General features: G+C 45.1%; 1 protein-coding gene across 1 annotated transcript; it reads left to right on the plus strand.

The window, feature by feature from the left end:
* The first annotated feature begins 332 nt into the window (after positions 1-332).
* On the plus strand, positions 333-14,011 carry pop1 (POP1 homolog, ribonuclease P/MRP subunit). Its single transcript, XM_080858432.1, has 16 exons — positions 333-450; positions 678-807; positions 955-1,077; positions 1,218-1,393; positions 1,700-1,954; positions 2,452-2,539; positions 4,174-4,352; positions 4,723-5,000; positions 5,194-5,287; positions 5,375-5,483; positions 7,095-7,214; positions 7,974-8,095; positions 9,390-9,581; positions 10,072-10,226; positions 10,491-10,670; positions 11,963-14,011. Exons 2-16 carry the CDS (start codon positions 702-704, stop codon positions 12,819-12,821), a joined length of 3,036 nt encoding a protein of 1,011 aa, XP_080714558.1. The 5' UTR covers positions 333-450; positions 678-701; the 3' UTR covers positions 12,822-14,011.
* The last annotated feature ends 601 nt before the right edge of the window (positions 14,012-14,612 follow it).

Consider the following 14,612-nt stretch of genomic DNA (forward strand, 5'->3'; position numbering starts at 1 on the left):
ATCTCATATGAGGCAATTCTAGTTTGATGTCTTGACACTGACTGTCCAACAGAGGTCGCGCGAAATCACTGGGATGCAAGCGTCTTTGATGACTATGCAATAAACGTACGCAGAAAACCAGCGTGCCCTGTCTATAAACGTGCACGACTTTACAATACAGTGTCCTGTCAGGCATCAAGTATGGGTGCAATCAATGTGTTATCAAAAACAAACCGAGTACAGTAACATTTATTCCGAGTTTGACACATTTTCGCTTTTTGACCTACTAAGACTTCGTATCCCAGAAGCCACTGTACCGGAAGTTGTAAAGTGCAAAGCTGGGGCGACTATACGTCGGAAGACATGCGGAAAACACGTTTATGTCTATGCCGCAGTGTTGAACTTAATTTATAAAGTTAGATATGTGACTGTAGTCTACTCCAATTTGTTTTGTTCGTAGTTCTTTCTAAAGTGAGTATATTGTCACTCTGAGAGTGTCTTAGCAAGTTGTGCCTGTAAAAATGTGTGCCATTACTGTAGAGGCAACAGTCATAAGGTGGGGGGATATCGCGAGCCAACTTGAAGGGAAGTACGCTTTTTTGATGGCTATGAAGCGACTCTAAAAGTCAACGTTAGCTATTGCAACGTAGGGCAGCTACCCTGTTTTTATTCTGGAATAATACGTTGTTTTGGAACAGTTAAGAGGAGAATCTGCAGCAGTAATGTCGGGGGCAAAAAACAGGATGCGCAATAAAAAGATGAGAGATCAGCCCGGCAATGTAACGTACTCGTCGCCAGGTTGGCGGAACGGTGGAGAAACATCTGCTGGTTTGTATCTTCCATACATGTCGTTATTTACCATTATTGTTTTAACTGCATGTCCAGCGGTGAGCAATGGGAATGAACCACGACAGAATTAGCGCAGCGTTTGCCTGGTGTTAAAGATGAGTAAACCTGTTTGTGTTGGTCCTGAAGGTCGGGCCGGTGAAGCCCAACATGTGAAGGGGCACTGCTTGCCCCACCAGGGCGGTGGATGGGTCAGGGGCCATCAATCAGGCGGCTCGGTGTACCCCCAGGAGCTTCCCAAATACATCACCAGTAAGACAAGTTCATCAAGGCTCTTCATTCACAGATTGTGGTACCAGGGAGATTTCCTTTTGGGCCGGCATTTGGCTCTTACATTTGGACCGTATGGCATGATGTTGTCTAATTGTTACTCGTGTTGCCTTCTCCTCTAGGCTCCTATTTTGCCAGGGCCAGGGCTGCAGAGGTGAAGGCGATGCTGAAGGCCGTCAACAAGAGGACGGGCAGCTGCCATACCTTTGGCGCTCTGCCCAAACACATGAGACGAAGAGCCATGAGCCACGACACTAAAAGACTTCCCACCAGGCTACGAGAAGGCGCACAGAGGATGGTGCGCTGTTGTTAAATTAGTCCTAAACATAATAGATCCATAACCATAATCCAGCTACAGGCTCTCTAAGACACTTGGTACTTACAATGCTGATGATCATCAACATGTTTGTGCCATTACATTTGTGCCAGTAACAAACAGTTTTTGAATCAAGGGCTATGAATGTAGTCAGATTAACCAGCCTGCCTTTGATCCATTTGTAGTACTTATTTGGAAGCTTGACCTGACCATTCCTAAAATTGGAAGTGTGTGATAAAGGCCTTACTGTGCTGTTGTTATAAATATTTCCAATGCCTCTCTTTTTAGTTGGAGAAAAGCCTACTAACTGGCAAGAAGAAGGAGGAGTCGAAGGCCAAGAGCCGCAAAGCTCGCCGTCGCCACGGTAACCTGCTGCTGGAGTTCAACCGCCGGCAGAGGAAGAACATGTGGCTGGAGACACACATATGGCACGCCAAGCGCTTTCACATGTTGAAGAAGTGGGGCTATTGTCTTGGGGACAGGCCCACCTTTAAGTGCTACCGGGCCTGCTACAGGGCTATGAGCAGCCACTGTCTCCTGCAGGTGAGGAGGACTCCTGGCCACAGGCCCATAGATAATGCCTCCTATAGATTGGCTCTTTTAAAGGTACAGCCCGCAATTCTAGTCCAAAATACTTTTGGTCTAATTGCTCCTTACGGTCCTCTAGCTGGCTGTTCTGTGTATGCGCTCAAAAAACTCCCGGCTCTGTAAATGGGGACACAAACAAAGTGGGTGGACAGAGCCATACACCATTTCAGCCAATCAACGCTGTCTTCAGGCTCACGGAATTGTCTGTTCTATTCGCTCAAATATCAACATCTTTTCACCTGAATTGTGGACTGTACCTTCAATAGCTGAAGCTATTCATCATCACCTACAAGTGTTCCTAGCTTCAATATACTTGTAGCTGCTATGAGATAATGGTTGGTTAGGTTACAAGGTATTCATGTATTTCCTCTAATATTTTCCAGAAAAATGTTGACGGTAAATGTCATCGCTTCACTAGCCTAACTGTATTGTCTTGAATGTTGGGTTGGTAGGACCTGTCCTATTATTGCTGTGTGGAGCTGCAGGGACCAGAGGAGGAGCTCCTCAGCGCCCTCTCCAGGCTCACCAGTAAAGACGCAGGTGAGTGAAGAACCACATTTCAGATCTAAAAGTTGCAGTAGGGAACCTTTATAAAAAAATAACCTTGTATCATATTTGCCAAGACTGTAATTATGTCCTGACAGTAGTACATGAGACCGATAATCTGGGGGGGAAAAGATAATGTTACTGAGATGTTGCCGTTGGGCTTACATTAGGGCTAACATTAGGTTGTTTGTGTTGCTAAGGCTACTGTTAAGCATTTGTTTTATTTGAAAGTTGCTGAACAAATCTTTGTAAAGTGCCCAGGCAGTCTTATTGGTTTGGTGTTTGTCCTGATATTTTTGTGTCCCTGTTTCTCTCACAGCCAAATGTTCACATAAGTGGTTAACTGCTTATTTGGCTCTATTCACAACACTTTTTGTTATCAAACAGAATATAGGGTAATTCCCCCAGAATTTGTTTCCAGGGAAACTCAAATAAGGTGCAAAACGAAACGAAAATATACTTTAATAGACTTCAGCAAAGTTAAGAATAAATACTTCTGTGTGAAATAACCTGCTTAAAAATGTGCTTTCATCAAGTAATCCCCTATTTGCAGCACATACAAACATTGCAGCGTTACAACTTGACTGCCTCTTCACTAAATAGGTCTTGCATAATTTAGAGCAATGCTTTGGATCTCTGTCTTGTTGTAGGATAAACTTGGCTGCAGTGAAGTGTCCACAGGGTATTACATGGTGATGGAGTTATAGCCTTCCTTAGGAACAATTCCTTCTACTCTGTTCAAAGAATATACATTACCAGCATGAAGGCAGCCCCAGATATTCACATTTCCTCTGCAGTGTTTGAGAGATGGTATACATTTTCTTTAAAGGCCTTTGAAAAGTCATAGAAAAGGTATTTAGGAATCCTCTTAGTTTACCATGTCTGTATCATAGTAGTCCCAGTCCATATCCTATATATCACATCATTTTGTATAATGTAGGCAAATGGTTCATAATCAACTTGTCACCTTCATTTCTGACATGCCTCCAAAGTTTATTATGTAAGGGATAATGTATTGTCCGGAGGTCATTCTCCAAAAATAATTCCCGACGGGGCGAACAACACCCCGACGCGCAACATCCCGCTTATTATATGGTTACTTGCCAAAAACGATTGAAGACATTCCTCCAACATACCTCTTTTTAATGATTTAGTTGCCGTTTCATGAGTCCCGTTTAGAAATAAATAGTTCTTCAAGCAAATAGAACTTTGACGTTTCAGGTGTTGCATAGCAACCCATTACTTGCTGACTTCAAATTACTGTCTACTGTTGCGTTAAAATGACTGGACTTCTGAAAGATGTGAATTAGAAGTACAAAACCCGTTGCCAATGACAGCGGCCATTATCTTTTCGCAGCGGTATATTAGCAGGAATTAATGTGACCTATGACGTAGGGATGGCCCATTCAAATCAACGGTACTTTTTGGAACATTCTGAAGAGCCGTATAATAAAAATAAGTAAGTAAGTGTCTAACTGACAGCATTGAAAGTGTTGCCATTTTTCTGTATCCGCTGTGAGAAACTGCAAGATATGAGGAAGATTCTTTCTGTCCTTTCACTGGTATAATTTCTCTTGACTCATCAGTTTCCTCATCACAGCTCTATGTGTTTGTGTGTGTATATACAGGGCCAACCTTTGCTGCGGTGCAGTGCCTATCGGGGCGCAGGCAGGGCAGTGTGGTTCTGTACGGATCGGATCAGTACCCCGCCCAGCCTCTGGGCCCTGTGCTCTTTCTCTGGAGACCCCGTAGTGAAAGCTCTACTGACAGACAGCTGTGGATTTGGGGCCATCCCACGCTAAAGCAGGTGATGCTCCAGTTAGCCTCTCCTAATGGAGTTATGCTATAAGGCTCCATGACTGGATCTGTGGTTTTAATATAAATAATAGCATGGCTGATGAACACTTCATTGAGGTGAACTGAGTTTATCTGTATAATTTTCATAACCCACTGCTCCCTGCTCCTAGCTACAATTACCTTGTGTTTGTTTTATGCTCTGCTGACAGCGCTTGTGCCAGGCATATTAAAAAAAAAGAAAAGACTACTGATGCTCAGTAATAATATATCAGCCCAATGTCTAAGTTCACTATCAGTGTGTAAGGCACCAGCACAAATGGGTTGGCAGCAGCCTCTTTGTGGCAGAATGATGACACTCTTGCTGTGACCTACTTGTGTAGGATCTCCTGTCTGAGCTGAGGGCAGTGTGCCAGTGTTCAGAAGCTGTGGTGCCAGTGCCCGTGACCGTACCCGTGCCCGAGCCCACTCCAGCAGGGGCAGCAGAAGCAGCAGCAATGCCACCCAAAGGCCCCGCTCATAAGCAAGCCAGCAGCCGAAAGAGGAAGAGGGCAGAGCAGGACTCTGATGCCCAGCCGGCCAAGAAGATTTTTGGGGATGGGACTCGGTCACCTACCTGCCCTGTCACATGGAAGTCAGCCTTAACTGGAATAGTCATTAAGTTAGTATTTGGCATTCACACATTTTTATGTTTCTATGAAGGCAGTTTTGTGCTGTTCTTTAATATATGTCTAATCCAAACCTTACAAATGGTAATTTACCCTTGATATAACATGTAGAATTATACATTTTTCAGTAATATTTGCAGATTAGGTCTGAAATGTTTCTGTATCTGTTTTTCCTGTGACCTGTAGTGACCTCACCATGGAGATCGTGCGGTATCGTCTCATTGGTCCACTCTCTCACTCAGTCTTGACGGAGGCTCTGTGTCCTGCCACAGACTGTGATGTGCGTAAATCCACTTGGGTATAAACCTGAACATGCACATTTGCAGGGCAGGACACCAGAGAAAACCACTGTTTTTCTCTTTTACAGGTAGAAGCCAAGAAAAGACAATCATGCTTCTGGTGGCCAGAGCACTCCAAACAGGAGCAAAACATGGCTCTTCACAGGGAGCAAACCGATGTCTTCCAGCTGCTCAAAGGTCCGTGCTTGTCGGTTTAATAGGCTGGGTCAGTTAGAGGTGGTGATGGAGATGGTTTCCATACAGCACCCAGACATCTTTACCTTTTTTATACGTCTTCTCATATGTTTTTTTTTGTGAAGCTGTGAATGTCTTAAAGCAGCACTAGAATAGCTAATTTAAATAGCGTAAAGATGCTGTGAGTGGGACAATGTGCCTTAAAGCAGCACTAGAATAGCTACTGCATAAAGCTGCTGTGAATGGGACAGTGTGTCTTGAAGCAGCACTAAAATAGCTACTGAGTAAAGCAGCTTTGAATGGGACAGTGTGTCTTGAAGTAGCACTAGAATAGCTACTGCGTAGAGGATGGATACCCGACCCGAGCCCGTCGGGCCGGGTTTCGGACAAATATTTCGAAATGATAACTGGGCTCGCGTCGGGCTCGGACAAATCAGCATGATTAATAAATAGTGAAGTCAACTGTCTGCTTCACATGATTCAGAAGTTCGTTTTTGAGAATAAAATAAAAGACAGCCTTCTTACCTTGGCGGGAATTTGTTTATGTCTGTGACAACGCGAAAACAGGTGGCAAAATGGCATCACAGAGAAAGTTAAAGAGAGACAGTCATCTGGAGAGTTTAAAACGATACTAAACGAAGGGAAATCTACTGTATGGAGATATTTCTGCTTAGTAGCGACGCAGATTCTAATTAGGCTGTTGAATGTGTCCATTGTAAGAGGTGTGAAGTTTTAATGAAATATGATTGATGCAATCCTCGTTCTCCACAACAACATGGATGGTTGGACTATGTAGGCTAGACAGACTTACATTTTTCAAGAAAGAGAGATCTTCAATGGTTAGACTTGTCTGTTGTGCCTCCTTTGGTGTAGCATATAACGTGAATTTTATTAAGGCATAGCTTGTGTGTAGGCTATTTCATTCCGTTTGTTAACCTTTCCTGCTGTCTGTCTCTGACTGTAGTTGGAGATTGCAGGTGAGACTTAGTCAAATGCTCCAGGGCCGAAGTATTACATGTTTTTAACTTTGGGGTTAATCCCCTTTCCTTTCCGTCTGCTGCTGGTTAGTAAATAAATGCCCACTGTATTCTTTCTGAGGATTTATTTTTCACACACTGGTTAACATTGTGACCGCAAACGTTTTTGTCGCAGCATCCAAACTATTCACTGGTCTCTCTCCCACACCCACCCTGTATGATGCGCTACTCTTAAAGGAGCCGCACCATTTTACAACACGTTCTTGCAATGTGAATCATATCATTTTAATATGCTTAATGGCCTTCTTGTGCATGCTTGTGCATTTAACAGCGCTTGTTTGTGTGAGTGAGCATTTATCTGTTGATGCCTGGGTTGAATAAAGCCAGGCTATTCATAACAAACGTACGTAAATGTGGCATTAGTATGACTATGAACAGTTGAAAAATTGATTCGGGCTCGGTTTGGGTTCGAAAAAAAATATTTTAATGTGTGTCTGACTCGGTCCGGGCTTGGTTATAACTCTGACGGATGCAGGCCGGGCTTCGACAGAAAAATTAGGCCCGATCCATGCTCTACTACTGCGTAAAGATTCTATGAATGGGACAGTGTGCCTAAAGCAGCATGTGTATTCCTCAGGTGTGTATTCATCCACTGAGATTCCTGGGGGTTCTGTCCTGGGCCTGACTGTAGATGACCCCCGACTCACCCTGCCCCGCATGAGATGCAAAGCTGAGCCTGACCTCCAGCAGGCCATAGGTAACTTCACAGCAGACTCATTTTCATTCTTTTCTTTAGCGTTGCATTCAGCATAAACTCCCAAAACCAGCACAAACGAGTGGATACCATCTATAGAAGCTATGACAATAGTCTATGCTACAGTATACAATAATAGTTATAATATTCTAGTAATTGAGTACTACAAAAATAATCTATTGAATACATTTAAAAATCATGTGAGGGTATTTCTTTCTGCCTGTGTTTTGGTTGTGGTTATGGTGATGGTTGCGGTGATGATGGTGTTTGTGATGGTGCTGTCTCCCCTGAGGCTGGTTCTGTTGGCATGCAGTGTTTCTGGTTCTGAGCCCCTGGGGGGCCTCTGCTCGCCCATGCAGATGACCCAGGTTCGAATCCTGGCAGGACCCTCCTCCACTCATGCCCGGGCCACACGCCTCACACACTCTCTACCACTTCCTGTCCGGGCTCTTCCTCTTCCTGTCCTCCTTCATTTACGGGATATGACAACAATAATAGACTATCCAGTGTAAGGTGAATTAGGAAGGTAAACGTATCATGCTCCAGAAAGCCAAAACAACTTTAGTCAAAATTGTCTTGGATGGAATACGTTTTACATACTTATCCCAAATGTTGTGTAATGTGATGTAGTTAAGTCCAGCCCCATTAAGAGGCTGGTGTAGGTCATGCAGTGGGTGATGCAGGCCTCTGCCCTACGTGTGTGTGTGTGTGTGTGTGTGTCTGTGTGTCTGTGTGTCTGTGTGTGTGTGTGTTTCGTGCCAGGTGTGGACGAGGAGAAGAGAAGGGCCCTCACCCTGCAGGGAGTACCAGAGCGCTGCTGCCAAAGTGCCTTGTGGGACCGGAACGTGAGGGACAACGCCACCGACAACAAGATCACCGAGAAGGTAGTCTTCCTAAGCGAGGCTTCACTGAAGAAATGCTCATTTACTATAAACAGTAGGGCTGGGCGATATGACGATATATATCGTGAGGACGATAGAAACGTGTCTATCGTGACCTTTCTCCTCTATCGTTTCTATCGTGATAAACTTTTTTTCATTATACTGTCAGCTGGCAGCTTCAGTGGCTGCTAGCAACGTTTAGCTATCGCTGCTAGTTGAGATTCAACGGTGTGTCGCTGGTTTCCCTGGTAACGGACAGACGGTTAGCAGCTAGCCCTGGGTCTACTCTACCTTCTGATTGACGCTCTTTGCCCTGCCATCCACGGACAACTCAGTTTGACCCATCTCTCTGGACCATCGGGGTACTGGGTTCCAGTTTTATTGAGTTATTATCCTGACATTACACACACATACATAACAAGGAGCTCCTTCCCGAACTGAACGGCATTATACAAACATTCGTATCGCTCACACACACCGCCAGCACAGCCGCTTGCCGGAGCGGCACAGCACTCTGTGGATTGACAAATACGTCATCGTACGTATTCTGAGCTGTGACCATCGACTTTTGAACTCTGAACTCATACATCTATTCGGAACACAAAGAACTGTAAAATACATCGGGATTGTATTGCCATATTGTTATTGCATTAGTTAAGTTGTTTATTGATTGTATATTTATAGCAAGCGTGAACGAGAGAGTGATTGGGCATTAGGCCACTGATATTGAATGGGTATGAAAATAGTTATTAAAGCAAATATTTAGAGTAGGTTCATTGAATGTATCTATTTATAATAATTAATATTAGTACATGTCTTATTTAATACTGAATGGCTTTTATCTCTTCATTATATTTAATATTAGTCAATATTACAGGGGAGTGAGATCTTAGTTACACTCACTCTATACACATCATTTTAGTAGTGGATTAATGCTCCCGCTACATTTTTTCCATTATTATATCATTATCGTGATATATATCGCTATCGTGATATAAAATAATCCATATCGTGATATATGTTTTTTTCCATATTGCCCAGCCCTAATAAACATCATCAAATATAAAGTGTTTAGGCTTTGAGATGGCTAGGACAGCTAACTAGTGGCACTGCTAATCCACCTAAAGCCCTAGGTCTAGCACTAGACCAGAATGATTGCAATGAAAAGTGTGGAATGGCAGCACCCATTTGGCGGATTCTATTTGTTTGGTCCTACATGATGTAGGCATGCAGAAGTTTAGCGACCTTGTTTTAAATGCCATCAGAATCAGTGTGTGTGTGTGTGTGTTTCTCTCAGGAGCTGAATCGAATGAGGAGCGAGCTCCTGGTGCCCGGCTCCTGCCTGAAGCCCACCCCTCCACAGGGCCGAGTCCCCGTGCTGCTGGTGCACCAGCCAGGCAAGCAGCTGGGCCAGGAGATGCCCTCATGGGGGGCAGGATGGGACCTGCTGCTGCCCAAAGGCTGGGGCATGCCCTTCTGGGTGCCTCTGGTACGTACAGTACAGTTATCCCTCTGTGATGAGCCAGCCAGTATCTTTATCGATAACTTTAATCAAGTATCTTTAATCAATGATTAAAGGCGGATTAATACAGTTTACATATCTTGATGAGCCCTAATTCTTCCAAATCGGCCTGTGCATGCACATACAATATTGTTCCGGTGTGATATCCTGCAGATCCAAATAAAGACATTTGAGGGTCTTCTCATGACACACCTGTTGGAGTCCACTTCCTGTGTGATTTCATGAAGCTCCCTGAACATTTGGGACAGCAACTGCCTCCAGGGGTCTTTTTTTCTTTTAGCACACCTATTTCATCGAGAAACCAACACTAGCTTGTGGAAATTACACTGTTTATTCTCTGTTAAATGTAGCGTCCTGTTGCTTATGAAATTGCAAATGACATGTTTGAATGTGTGTGATTTAAAGAACACATATTCGTAATATTAGTCACAAAAATGGCCTCTTGGTTGTGTGTTAGGTGTATAGAGGGGTCCGTGTTGCCGGCCTCCAGATGAGCGTGAAGCACTCCCAGCACAAGGGGGCGCCCCACTTCCCCCACGACTTCCCAGACTGCACTGCGGGCGCCCGCTTCCAAGACGAGCAGCAGGCAGAGCTTATGAACAAGTTTACGAGGTAGGTGATACAGGCTGACATACTGCCCAGGAAGTAGCCACTGTTTAATCACGCGCAGCGCCATAGAATCACACCAAACGCAGTAGATCAGTGTAATAGCCTCTCCTATAATTTGATGACCACTTTTAACCTGTATTCTATTGAGTTAATACAGGCTGTAGGTCTGTGTAATGAGTCGGTGGCCACTGGGTTGTAATCAGATTATCCTTCTTCACTGTTCACATGTGGTAGATTGATGTAAATGACCTTTCACCCTGCCCGCAGGCGTCCGCCTGGCAAGAGGACCAATTACATCAAACACGGCTGCCTGGCGCCGTTCCGATGCCCCTGGCAACAGCTGGTGGAGGAATGGGCGGAGATCGTCAAGGAGACCGGGGAGGGCTCTGATACCCAGACTGGCGTGGAGACGGACAGTGTTCCACCCAGGAGGTTTTCTGTGCTCAGGTAGGAGGTGTTTTACTCCAGTGTGTCTGTTGAACCAGATGCTGGCAAACTTGGGCAATGGGTTTATGTTGGCTGTTACTGCACTGCTTCTTGGGTTGTGCTTGAGGAGATCTTGTCAGGTTTTGAACAGCGCTGCATCTGAAGCTGGTGTTGAGGTTAAAGTGCATAGTTCTGCTGTGCGCTCGGTTACTCCAAGTTTGATGCTCTGTCTTTTGCTGTAAGCAAAACTGTTGCTTTATTGCTTATATGGATGACTATAATTCTGTGATTATAAGTAATACTTTTGTTTAACACTACTTTGAAACAATGAGGACTTCTGGTTCATTATTCACAAAAGTAATTTAGAATGCATGGATTTACAAGCATCGTAAATTAATCAATAAAAATGTACTTTGACAAAGTATTGTTATCTTTTTGAAACCACTTTGACAAAGCATCGTTATTTAAAGAAAAAACGTATTTGTTTAAATCTACTTTGATAAAGCATTGTTTCGTTTTTAAAGCAGCATCACATCCATTTCATCCAACCCCTTCATGGTTTTCGTCTGCGTGTTACGCTTTAAGCATTGTGGTTTTTTTTACATTTGATTTCACACTGACAGATTTTGAGAATTCAAAGTGCTCGCTCCAATAGCTCTGACAGTGGAGATTCATGGCTCTGCTGGAGATTGCTCAAGATTTCCTGCCGTTCCAAATGAGAGCGCTCAGTGCTGGAGCCCCCGTGAGATATAAAAGCCTGTCTTCCCAGACAGCCTCCTTAACAGCCGTGAGAGATCATCTTCAGCCGCCATCCTCCAAATCATTTGAAGCTACTTTAGGATGGCTTTGCCAGGACGCCTGGCGAGAGGCCTAAAGCTAAAGTATTTGGCAACAAAAATTGTCATTTTACTCAGAGCTCAGTTCAGTGCTTTAGTGCTGCTGCGGAGGGTATTGATTTGTACTGGCGTAACCCCAACAGATGGCTTACGGAACCGCTCTGGTTCTGATGCGGCACAGGTTCACCGCACCTGGGTCAGATCTGCAGCCTTAGTGAAGGTGTGCAATGTGAATAAAGTCAGGATATGAAATCCTATGAAATTTCGTCTTTAGTTACACCCACCATCAAATGGACCAGCGTCACATCTATCTGCAGCTCTTTCAGAAGATCCTATTCAATTTATTTTCTTAAAATCTTCTTTCTTTCTTAATTTCTATTAATTTCCACTAATTTCTATTCCATTCTTTCCTTCATTTCCACTCATTTCCATGAACTTACTTCCTATTTTTTCCCTCATTTTCTGTTTTCTCTCCAGGAGCAGGAAAGTGATGAGGCAGCTGTCTGTCTGGTGTAAGCCCAGCTCCTCTAAAGGCCAGAGGCTCCAGCGCACCACTCAGCGCGCCCCTCAGCCCATTTCACTCTGCCCCGCCACGGCTGTCTCTCTCTGGGCATCACACGGGCACAGCCTGGTGTGGGCGCGCTTCTCGCTGCTTGCCAAGGGCCGCCCAGAACTGCATGCCATGGTGTGTGTGCCCACGGACGAGGACCTGCGGCTGCTGAGCAGGGAGCCCCGCTGCATGGGTCCCCAGGAGCCCCTGCACGTGGACCACTTCAGGAAGCGCGTGAAGATCGCACGCAAGGCCAAGAAGAAGAAGGGAGGTAAAGCTAAAGAGGCCTCAGTGGAGCAGGTGGTCGGTTCTGATGGTGTCGCAGAGAAGCAAGACTCAACCTCTGACCCGAGCCAAAGGCCTACTGAGCAGCCAAGCTCTGTCCCAGCTCTCACTCAGACCCAAGAGGTCGTTTCCACGCCCAGCAGAACTTCAGACGGCGACACGGATGCCACCCCAGCTGTACCCAAGGCTTCCGTGGCCCCCTCTGACCAGGACCCCTCCGCCTCCGCTCCTGGTCCTGCCACAGAGGAGAGGCTGGTCCTCGGGCTGTGGCCGGAGCCCCTGCCGAGCGTCACGTCCCACTGCTCACGTGTTACCCTGGGCTGGGTGACCCAGGGCGACTTCTCCCTGGCGGCGGGCTGTGGGGAGGCGTTGGGGCTGGTGAGCCTGACGGGCCTCCTGCACGCGCTCCTGCGGCAGCCCCCCGAGCAACGGGGCCTGCTGCTGCTCAGGAACCCCTCCTCTCTGCAGTACCGCTTCGCCAAGGTCACCATCGAGGCCTGAGCCTGCGGGCGCATGTGTCTATGCCAACACCGACACACACAAACACGTGACCAAATTCCGATCAGTCAGAGGGTACTGGCTATTATAGGTGGCGAAAGCAAAACCTGCAGACCACTAGTTTGCTACATTCTCCGGTGCTCATAGAATGTGCATGGTTATACACACACACACACACACACACACACACACACACGACCAGATTCTGCTCACTCATAGGGCTCTGGTTATTTTCCATGGGCAGCTGCAGAGGCTCCAGCCTTGCTGTATTCTCCTGGCTGACTGAAATACAGAACGCTGATAAGCAAGACAGCACTGTGTTGTCGCCTACTTGTGAACAAGGCAGAAGAGCTTAAATCCCCGCCACTTAGACATGAATGGTTCTAACTTAGCAGGATTGCAGGATTCAGACAAAGCTTTGCCATGTAAAAGGTGGTATATCTGCAGCCTCTGTTATTAGATGCGAAAGGCATGGCCACATTTTGTGCACTCGAGCCTTTGGTTTTAGTGACGAGTGAGGTCGTTGTTGTTGTTGTGATTATTCACTTAAAGCTTGGCTTAAGGTTCAGCCCTTCAGGGTGTGGGTGGGTAGATCTGATTTGCTCGTTTGAGTGAAACCTAAACATAAACCCTTCCAGGAAAAAATGCTTTACTGAAGTACATCACAACACAATGCGCAGTTTATCTTGCATGACATTTGGAAAAACTGACCACCTTTCTCAAAGTAATGGCCTGACTAAGCACTAGTGCCCTCTGTGTGTGTCCCCGTTATGCTTGGTTAGAGTCTCCTCAGAGTTTACCTGGAGATTTATTGGCATTGACGTGTGTTTGGTGTGACTTGGGGTCATCCATAAAGTGACTGTTTGGTCAGAGTGTGAAGGAACTGGAACAGAAGCTGTCCATTGCGGGGAAACATGGGTGACTTTGTTGTGTGTTAAGAGTGATGGGACTAACATTAGGTTAGAAACGTGTGAGATATGGCTTATGGTGCAAGTATTTTCTCATGAAAACGTTCAGTGCCTAAACTTTTGGGCAGAGACATTTTTTTTTAGTTTTAGGTTTGGTTCAAATGCTCTGTGGGCACTGAGGCCTCTCTCTCTTATTTCCAAAGGGACTTACATCTGGGTCAGATGTTTTATTCATTTGGATTATAAATAATTTGGTTTTACATGGTGTTTGGTTTGACTTTGATAGATGTGTTATGTTGGCCTCGGCACCAGTCGTTTTATTTCCCGCTTCAGGAGTGGTTTTCATGTATTTGGCACCGGTTTCCTTTTGAAAATGCTAATAAAGTCTACCTCTGTCCCAACCGCCTCAGCTTATCCGTTTATCCTGCATTGGTCAAATTTTAAAAAGAATTAAAAGAAAGATGACAGAAATGTAATCATCAGATGTGTACCAAGTTAATAAACAGAGTTGGAAATAGAACAGTGATGAATGTTGCTTTACTTTTTGCTTTGGCCACCTTTCAAAACAGGTCATGTGCTTTGACCATCTTCCTCGTGTGTCCTACAACACTAGAGAGTTTAAACAGGCAAACTCTTACACTTTGATAGTGGTTATAGTTGTGGACTTGGAAGAATATATTACACATGAATATTTCTGAAACACTGAATGTGTCTGTTGTAGTCTCCACAGGTGTCTCCATGGTACCTTCATTTGGGGGTTTTGTCAGATTTGATCTGATTTGGATCAGCCCAAAGAAAGATGAGAGTTACTGAAGAAACAAAGCTTGAGAATGCTGGCAGTTTTACCACGGTCAACATTTTGTATATTTGATAAATTATATATTTG

This window comes from Sprattus sprattus, assembly GCF_963457725.1.
Source record: "Sprattus sprattus genome assembly, chromosome: 19".
Taxonomy (NCBI): Eukaryota; Metazoa; Chordata; class Actinopteri; order Clupeiformes; family Clupeidae; genus Sprattus; species Sprattus sprattus.

Bases quoted from the DNA above. Each gene is read 5' to 3' on its own strand.
- pop1 (XM_080858432.1), top strand. From the start codon at position 702: ATGTCGGGGGCAAAAAACAGGATGCGCAATAAAAAGATGAGAGATCAG. The intron at 5,001-5,193 runs GTTAGTATTTGG...TGTGACCTGTAG, and splicing joins TTAACTGGAATAGTCATTAA to TGACCTCACCATGGAGATCG. The intron at 9,582-10,071 runs GTACGTACAGTA...GTTGTGTGTTAG, and splicing joins TGCCCTTCTGGGTGCCTCTG to GTGTATAGAGGGGTCCGTGT.